Source organism: Lepisosteus oculatus, chromosome 7 (assembly GCF_040954835.1).
Source record: "Lepisosteus oculatus isolate fLepOcu1 chromosome 7, fLepOcu1.hap2, whole genome shotgun sequence".
NCBI classification, from domain to species: Eukaryota; Metazoa; Chordata; class Actinopteri; order Semionotiformes; family Lepisosteidae; genus Lepisosteus; species Lepisosteus oculatus.
Window position 1 is genome coordinate 36569429 of NC_090702.1, and position 10391 is coordinate 36579819.

At 36.0% G+C, this 10391-nt stretch overlaps 1 protein-coding gene across 2 annotated transcripts in view; it reads left to right on the plus strand.

Moving 5' to 3' along the window:
• Positions 1-7132, plus strand: part of cerk (ceramide kinase) — a 40603-nt gene extending 33471 nt beyond the window's left edge. For both annotated transcript variants that reach the window (XM_015352674.2, XM_015352675.2), the window contains 2 exons: positions 3069-3277; positions 4606-7132. In XM_015352674.2, coding sequence (XP_015208160.2) covers positions 3069-3277; positions 4606-4666 — 270 coding nt within the window. In that variant the 3' untranslated portion in view covers positions 4667-7132. The remainder of the gene's footprint in view (positions 1-3068; positions 3278-4605) is intronic.
• The last annotated feature ends 3259 nt before the right edge of the window (positions 7133-10391 follow it).

The window sequence follows — 10391 nt, forward strand, 5'->3', positions numbered from 1 at the left end:
AGTTCATCAGGCATTTTCTTTTTCGCTGCGGGAGTGCTCCTACTGGTCCTGGTCTCAGTGCTTTCTAGGATAAAACGCCAGCAATTTGTTGTTAAAATTGGGTTTCCTGTAACGCCGCAGCGAACTCTCGTTTTTATGTCCACTATAACCTCACCAGTCCTCACCAGTCTCTTTAAAATATTCAACAGGCACTCTTAAGTCACTATGGCTACTTAAATGAATTAAATTGATGTTAATGTGTTAATATAACAGTTTCATTCTTGAGAGGGTGAATATTGAATTACACTCATCTACGACTGCTGACTTGGTCCATTGCAGCGCTATCCAATTAATGCTCTGCTGGCTCAGTGCCACTCCAGTCCTGAGGTAGTTCAAAGTATTGGGGGGGAGAGAGAGAAGGATCCTTCTGTAACGATCGTGCTGACAGTTGATTCCCTAAATGGATTATCCGCTTAGAATTGAGTTGAACTTGGACATAGCCTGTGCATAGTGTGGTGACTGCTCAGTCAGGGCAAGTCACACCAAAAGGAGAGAAACTCTGTTTGCTCCCAGAGTAGCGGCTACTGCTGAATAATATTCTATTCAGGTGTGTCGACAAAGTCCAGTGGTATTGCTCTGGTACTGAAGCAGACACACGGTGGTAGCTAGCTTGTCTCAAGGTTCTGCTGCAGGATAGACCACGGGCAGAATTCTGTCTTTAGGTATGGGTTTTTCCCCTTACTCTGTGCTTCAGGAAAAAGTCCCAAAGTTCAGACAAGTGTGTCAGGCACATGATTCTGTTGTCAGCCCAGTTGGTTCAGCGGAGAGAGGAGGGCAGCCGAGTTGGAGGTGATGCACTGCTTTTTCACTGGGGAAAATGCGGTTGGTGATTGGTCAAGAAGCTATGAGGTGGAATGGGTTACCAGACCCATCAGGTCTTAGATTGGTTGGTCATCTTGTTGGATGATTGACCATGCCCTGTGACTTTTAGGATTCTCTCCAGACGTGCCTCTGTCCATCTGCCAGACATGCTGGCACCAGCAGTGGACATCCATCTTAAATGGGTAATGACAATGGATCTGGACTGTCCTGGGAAAGATTCTTATCTGAAAGATAAGCTCATCTCCCTTACTTGCTCACATGCAAAGACCATTAGATCATCATTTGGCTGACCACCGCGAGAGGTCATTTTTGCTACTTTCCTGTGATGGTCAACAGGCTGTTTGGTCCAGACACAAAGATACTTAATGCCACTTAATTCTAAGGGAAATAATAGGCCTTGTCTTTACAGTCTTTGAAACAGTAGATTGTCTGATGCGCTTAAGGATAAAATACTAAAAACTTTTACTTAGCTGTTTTAGATGTGATAACCGATATGTGGACAAAAATGAACACTGCCGCAATTTTTTTGATATATAGTGCCCTCCAGGTATTTTCATACCGTTGATGAAAAAGGAACAAAACTTAAAACGGATATTTACAAATTGGGTAATGTCTCTTCTAAAAAGATTTTATTTTTGTAATTTAATTGTCATATTGTCATAAATAAAAACTACAATAACATTTTGCCGTTTAGAAATGTGGTTGAACCTCCAGAAAAACCTCCAGTGGACTCTGAAGGTTTCATGTTTCCCTGGTGTAAAAAAAGTTAACACATGGAAGAAATTTAGTAGTTGCATGCATAGGTCAGAGAGCTGTAAGCAGCTTGCCAGCAAATGATCATTGACCTCACAAAGTTGGGGAATTGCTATTAAAAATCCACAAAAAGCTCCATCTCACTTTCCTCTGTTTTTTCCATTTTTGAGAATGTAACATTACAGTATTTGTTACCACCACAGGCTGGGAACAAATCATTGAGGGGTAAACCATAAACAGCTAGCCAACAAAAACAGTTCTTATTATTCAACGTCATCTGCATTAGTATGGTATTCATGGCTGGGTTGCTGCTCATCAGCATTTTGTTTAGCATAAACAGTTAAGGCTTATGTTGTTAGAACAGTGCCCATTGTGAAATCTGGTTTATCTGTTTCGGGTTTTTATTGATTGGATGGATTCTGGAGCCCTTATGATACTGTAATGCTTAACGACATTTAAGCATGCTTGGCCAGCTTAAATGTGGCCAAGCTTAAGTCTGACTCAATGCATGCATCCACATTGACACAGAAATGGTAAACTGCACTGAAAATAAATGTTCCTGACTGGCCATCTCAATTTCCAGACCTCAATCCAATTGAACAATTCTCGTTCAAACAAGAATGTAGTTCCCAAACAGAAACCAAAGACCACAGAGCAATTGTCCTTATAGGAATGATAAAAAAACCCTTCAAAAGTACCAAAAAACCTCATAGCATACTTACAGGTGAAAAAGAATGAAAATAGTCTGTGCCTGATGAACATTTAATGTTTTCTGGACATTTGACAGATATAACTTTGCTTTGAGCAATTCTATTTAGATTGTAGTATGACTTCAGTATTTTCAGTATTTTTCAGCAGAACACTATACATTTTGTAAATCTTTGTTTGTTTTTGTTCCAATTCAATGGACATATAAATAAATCTGCAGTGTACTATACAATATATACCAATAATAGCGTGAAGAATCTTGAGGAAACCCTGCACATAAAACCAAAATACACAAGTATCCCTCTAAGTTCTAACATGATTCCCTGCATCATAAGAGACAGAGGTCAAAAGAAAAAAGTGTATCTACCAGTATTGTAGTGCTGTGCTTGGATTTATCTGGCTTTTCCTTAGTTTTTGTCTTTTATCCATAGTCTTGTCACATTTCTGAAAGCTGTGCATCACAGATTCACTTGTATCTTTTTCAGTGAAAGTGCAGTATTGTGTGTTTCCTTGAATGAAAACATAAAAAGACTTGGATAAATAGTAGATCAATGCAGGACATGTGAACAGGCATTTTGGTACTCTGACAATACTGAGCTGCATGATTTTAAAAATTGAAGAATGAGAAGGTTTTCCAAATAAAGAACCCATTTTGTTCTTCATTTTCAGCAGGAGAATACTTTAAGTACATTGAATTCCTTTTGAAAATTGCACCTTAACTGAAAATCCTTTCATCCTCTTTACAGTTTGACCTTACCTTCATTGAAGTACACAGAGTCAGAAAATTCAAGTTCACACCAAAATACTGTGAGAGTGAAGACACTGATGTGAAGGATGTGAGAAAGAAGCTCTTTAGCCAGATCTGCAGGGACCACCCAGCATGTAGCTGTACTTCAGTTAATAGCAACTGGAATTGTGATGGAGAAATTTTGGATCATGCTGCAGTCGAAGTGGGGTATGACAGTCCAATTACTGAATTTGTAATGTTTCACATTTTACCATGTTCAAGTTAATCTTAGGCTCCTATCAGTGACAGATAAAAGTATACTATATGTAATTCAGAATATTCTATATCAAAAGATGTTGTTGTTTCAGATATTGTCTGATTTTTTACTAGTATACACAAATCTTAGTTTCAGGCACTAAAAGACGGAACACTTATTTCTTTTTGCAGTGGGAGAGCTTGATTTTGTATAACTTTAGAAAGTGAACATGGTACGAAAGCTTTTTGGCAAAAAATATTTTCAGCTGAGGAGTGGCTGGTAGCTGGTGTGTTGCTAACAAATGTTTTGAACCTTTGTGTGGACAGAACCAATGTGTTCTAGATCTTCACTTGTTGAAAAAAAAGCTAATATTTGAATACTGCCGTATGTGTGGGCTTGCACAATATTTAATGTTTGCTAATCATATCCCCTCTTGGACTGTGTTAGGCCTGTCACTAAATTAGTATTAGAATTTAAAAAAAGACACAAACCTGAGACCTGTAATTGGAGGCAAATCTCTACATTTAATCATAAGATGAATCATAAAAGCCACCAGAGCAGCTGCCAGGGTTTCTAGAACAACAGTGCCATATAGGCTGCTGTTAGTGGTACTGCAGCTCTGTGTGCTAACCAAAGAGATCACAAACATCTGTTTCCATAATAATTAGGAATTTATTATAATAATATTTAGTGGACATTTCAATTTTTAAATGTCTGAAGACCATACATGTCAGAATGAAGACGTATCTACTGAGCTATATCTGTGGGGTGTTTTGCTTTTCCTTGCATTATAATTGTTTCTGTTACATTAAAAGGTTAACAACAAAATCTGACTACAGTAAAAACAGATTTTACTGTATTAGTAAAATTAAAATGTTTAGTATGACTCTGTATTGTGGAATTGGAGTGTTGTATCATTATAACTAATAAGTAAATTGTGCTGGGTCAGTGATGCATGTGTTGTGTACTTAATTTGCTTGCTCTTTCACTGCTTATGCTTATTCTCTTTTAATTAAGTAAAAATCCATTTATTTATTGTAATTTTCTGTGCAGTACTTGTTCTTGAAGTGAGTCGGCAAACATGCTTTGAAGTTACGATAACTGATGGTTGGACAGATGAGCCAAAAAGCAGTTGTGAAATGAGTTGCTCTTCATGCCTCTGCAGTTAATTCAATAATTAGAAAATGGTACTTCTTGAAAGCAGTAGCATTTATTATCTTTATTATTGTCTGTTTTTAGTACTATGCTTAAAGTATTATGCTTTCATAAAAATGTTGGAATTCTCGTTTTGTCTTTGCAGAGTTCACTGCCAACTGATAAAGCTTTTTGCAAGAGGAATTGAGGAGAAAGCTGGAGTTTAAAATCTTCTGTTGTTCCCGTGCAGTTAAGCCGAATCAATAAACAAGTGACTTAAGCGGTCTCTTCAAATTACGTTTTGTGATAAAATGTAACTTGAACATTCACCCGTAAATACACAAATCAGTGGTACAGTGTACTGTACAAATAAAAATAAAAGGTATGGTTGTAGCTATTACCTTATTAAAAACAACAGAGGAAAACAAAAATAAAATAGTTATGGTGCATTATTGGTGCTTAATCTTCTGCCAATAAATTAACTGAAATTTCACTTAACATTTTAAAACATTTGATTTTGTTGATTTTGAAATGAACACGGGCAGTCTAGTAAGGAATCGGACATCTAAAAGCCTGGTCATATATGGAAAACTCCAGAAAACCATTATATATGTTTTAAGGGGTAGTGTTATTCATTTATTATATTACTTCTGGTATACCAAAAATATCATAAGTATACTTTTGCAGCAACAACTTCACTCTTTAGATAATTGCTTTTAGCTAACCATTTTTTCTTAGCTTTAAAGCAAAGATCTGTATGACGAAATCATCATTCAAGTTTAAATATTAGGTGCCTCTATATCTGTTTTTTTACATAGTATGTTTATCAGTGACAGTTTCAGGAAATTAAACATCAGAGCTTCTAGTATAGGGATGTTTATAGCATTAAAGAAAAAGCAAACCCAAGTCTTAACTTCTGGTTGAAACTTCATTTTTGTTTTCTAACATAGTATTATGTCTTGCAACATATCAATGCAAAATGTAGAATAACATTCCAAGTACAGAAACATTGATAATTCTGTTCTTATAAAAAATATAATTGGGGTTATAGTTGTTTCACATTACTGTAGTACATTTCTTTAATTGTTTTTCTGTAGAGAACAGTAACTGATTTTAAGACATGATTTTAGTATAGTAAATAAAGCATACTAATGCACATGAAATAGATATATATTTTAAATGCAAAAATATATTTATTAAGCAAATCACTGTTGGAAAATTGGGCATTTATTAGGCTTAGTGTATATTCACTATGTGAATAGTTTTCTAGCTGTACTTTGGTTGCACCTAAACAACTGCTGTTTATGCTATAACTCCACAAAGACTAATTTGACTTCACACTGTTTGGTCTTATGTTATTATCAAGTGTTTTATAGTTTGTCACATTTTCTTTGTCTGTTTTAACTAGAGTATTTCAGGCCCATGTTGTATCTAGCACTTGTGCTGCCATGTAAACTGCCGTAAGTAGTTTTATTTATAATAAGTATGTTTATTTTCTTTTTATTTCGTTTTTTATTTCTGTCTTGTAACCATGGTAATGCTACTGAACTTGACAAGCGATTGTGTGCAGAAATGACTTTTTAGGTGAGTCTTAACTCTCAAACCATTGTATTGAGACCATAAATTCTTATTTAAATTAAATTACCATATATTTTGTCATAGGAAAAGGCAGATTTATATGTTTATATGCCTATACTTGGAGACTAGAATTTTGCTGTTTCATTTGAAAGTGAGATTTTTTTCAGATATATTTCCATCTACAAAGAACCCCATATTCTGTATGGATAATGCTAAATTAGTCAAAGTTGATAGTATATTAATTTTTCTTCCGAAAGTCTTTGGTAATTCAAGATTTTTCTACACCTACTTCAGTCTGCAGATAGCATGACTCTGTGCCCCATATTACTTATGTATATCATTCTAATACCAAAAGTTGTCTGTCACGCTCTAGCTGTAGGGCATCATTGAACATGTGCTACATGTGCTGCCTCACTGCCTGAAGGGTAAATTTGATGCATTAAACATTCACTCTGCTTCTGTAAATGGTGTATATTTAAATCTATTTTTAATTTAATGGCTCTAAAAAACTGTACTATTTATTATTGAATCCTTACACTATTATTTGTTTATTTGATGAAAATGGTGTACAATACTATGTATTGTAAGTGTTAAGAGTTTTGTGCAAACGTCCATCAAAAGATATAGAAAGTGTATATATACTGTATGTCATATCTTTTAGCAGTACCCCACCAGTTTCTGTACGATAACACAGACAGAAGTCTGCGGTATATTTCTGCCATGCATTATACCTTCTTTCTACAAATATGAGGCTTATTTAAGAAAAGCTCAATTTCCAAGTAAAACAAAGCAGCAGAATATTGCACATGCAACATACAATAATTCAGTAGAAACACCTAAAAAGTCAATTCTGCTGTTTGTCAAATATCCAGCAATGCTGGGCTCTTTATTTAAGTGAAAGCACTCTGCTTTTTAGTTTATAGAATAGAGGTTGTGCAAACATCTCTTTTGTTCGTTAAAGGCAACTTAATTGGTTAAGTCAAGACAATTTTAAGATTCCTTTATGATCTTGCAGGCTTCAAGACAACATGATGGATAGTGATCCATAAAGTTAACTATGTATTTGAGTTTTGTGATTCATTGGGGAAAAAATAAAAAAACTCAGAAATGGAAAATGTCTTGAAGTGTGTTAATATGAATGAGAGAAATGAAGCATTATACTTTGATATATTTCCTCTAGAGAATACAGAGCCAAAGGAAATTTACATATACATTTCATTGAAGGCAGAGGGAAGCTACACAGAGATGCCAAAGTTTGCATTTATGAAGGCTTGAGTGACTTTTTCATGCTATGTTTCTTTTAAGTTTTCGTCCGAGATAGTTTTACAAGTAGTATCCCATGAGGGCTTATGATCATAAAACCTGTGATGCCACGAGGGTCAAAGGTTTACTGTTACTAGATAATCATAAAATTTAGACGTGGAAATGATTCAGCCTTTTCATGGAATGCATCTGCAGTGTTTTTCCATGTTTTATGAACTAAGAGGGATTATAAACACAACAAATGCTATTGGTGCTAATACTCATTTGTTACATTTTTAATAACCCACCTTATGGCTTCATGGTGATAGAAAACAAGAAAGAGGTTCCACAGGTGGACTACACAGAAGGATCAGAATGTGTTTCTCTTATTTTACAACTATTTTTCAGCAAAAAACCGTCAACATGAGATCCAAACAGTTCTCTATTATTGTCCTTTGTTATTTTTGATACTTGTGTTAGCATTCACAGGGCCCAATGTGTATAAATATGGAAAATGAGACACAAACAGTAAGTCATTATGTCTATCACTGTTAAGGACCCAGTACAGATGCTGTCTGTGATGTGGATAGAACTTGGCTTGATTTAAGATGCTTGATTCATTATTTATACTGCCTTGAAATGCAAAACATTACAAAAATAATCTATTCTAGCACAAATTTTATGATCAATGAATAATGATTGCACTTTGAACTCATTTGATCAGGGGTATAGCAACGTTTGTGTTTATGCTGAGGACCATTTTTTTAAAACTTCTTTACCTGTATCTTATGTATCTGTATAGCTAACATTATACATTCTGTGGAGCATTTTTACCGAGTTCAGATGTCTTCTGTAAAGCAGAAAAAAAATCAGCTGTTAAGCCTTCACTGGCTTTTTGAGAAGAGAAAAGAATGAATGGGTATAAAAAATGAGTAGGAAAAAAAGAATGAGAAGTAGCATCATGGCAGGTGAGAAAGTATCCAAAGGAATTGATGAACACCAGGAGAAGTGTGAAAAGTTGAAATTGCATCTGAATTGACAGGTTTTAGAAAACTGGTCGATCATATGGAGATGGTCAATAATGAATAATAAAGGTAATGGTTTTGTTGACGCACTGGATGGGTAATGGGGACTCCCCTCCACCATTATCAATGTGTACCACCCACCGGGATAATAAGATGGCAGCCAAAGTGCGACAGTACGCTCACCACACATCAGTTCTGTGGGGAGAATAGAGTAATATAGCCAGTTCATAGATGGGTATTATTAGGGGACTATGACTGGTAAAGGCCAGGGGGGTATATGTCTAGGACATTGGGTAACGCCCCTAGTCTTTTCGAGAAACACCCTGGATTTATTTAATGACCACAGAGAGTCAAGACATCAGTTTTACATCTCATTCAAAGGACAGTGCCCTTTTACAGTATGGTATCCCCATCACTATACTAGCAATAGGACCCACACAGACTGCAGGGTGAGCACTCACTATTGGTCCCACCAACATCTCTTCCAGCAGCAATGTCAGCTTTCCCAGGAGGTCTCCCATCCAAATACTGGCCAGGCTTAAACTAGAAGATGTGATCCTAGTTTCTTGGCATCTGTAGACTGTCTAGAATATAAGTGTCAAGTTGACTGCTAGACTCTCCATAGACTTGACTTTAATAGCAATGTTGAGCATTATGAACAATAATAGGGTTAAAAGTAGTAGATTGGCAAACAGGTTGTTTCAAAGCTTTCAAAGAAGAGGCAAATTGCAAAACTGAAAGTAAACATCTCTGAAAAGTATCCCTGATATAGCAACTTGGGAACAATTGCCGTCTAACAGCGCTGTTGCTAAAGCATAAACATAAGTTTAGACATTTTTAAACAAATTCCAAAACCACTGTAATTCATAACCACCTATAACTATTGCCAATCAAATTTAACAAAAGCCTCCTATGCATCTAATGACAGATAAGCACTGGGTGAGATAGAGTCTGTAGGCTTAGGTATAATATTCACTAAAAACAGTGAAAGTTATCAGAAGCTAAATGCCCTTTAATAAAGCCTGTCTGACCATGGGGAACTTAATTTGTTCATACAAACCTCTAGCTGGCATGAAAGCATCTTATCATACAACTTGGTGTCTGATGAAATCAGTGAGACAGGATAATAGTCCAGACAAAATGTCAGCTTTTTATCTTTTTTTCCCCCAATAATAAGGATTTAACAGCTGTATTAACATCTTTCCAAAAACAACCTTCCTCAATGGTACAATGTATCATGTCAAGCAATAAAGGACTTAACTGGTAACACAGAAGGTAAAAGTCAGGAGATAAACGATCAATGCCAGGAAGTTTACTTTTTATGTCCTATGCTGCCTCTTTTAACTCTTAGGTACCACCAATATAGCTAATCCTGAGTAACGGACTAAACGAGAGAATGCATTGGAGAAACCTGGTGTAGTTCTCCTGATCAAACAGTTTCTGTACTGTGTAATGTTAAATAAACTCCTCATTTAAAATTTTATCTTCATGGTATCACAGTAATGACCTGTGCCCATATAACGGAATATTTGCAAATCTTGCACTGTCATGTGTCTCAGAGCTAGTATGTGATTGGGCCATCTGCCATTAAAACAATAGTTCTACCTACAGTGCCTTGCGAAAGTATTCGGCCCCCTTGAACTTTTCAACCTTTTGCCACATTTCAGGCTTCAAACATAAAGATATAAATTTTTTATTTTATGTGAAGAATCACCAACAAGTGGGACACAATTGTGAAGTGGAAAGAAATCTATTGGATTTTTGAAACTTTTTTAACTAATAAAAAAATGAAAAGTGGGGCGTGCAAAATTATTCGGCCCCTTTACTTTCAGTGCAGCAAACTCACTCCAGAAGTTCAGCGAGGATCTCTGAATGATCCAATGTTGTCCTAAATGACTGATGGTGATAAATAGAATCCACCTGTGTGTAATCAAGTCTCTGTATAAATGCACCTGCTCTGTGATAGTCTCAAGGTTCTGTTGAAAGCGCAGAGAGCATCATGAAGACCAAGGAACACACCAGGCAGGTCCGTAATACTGTTGTGGAGAAGTTTAAAGCCGGATTTGGATACAAAAAGATTTCCCAAGCTTCAAACATCCCAAGGAGC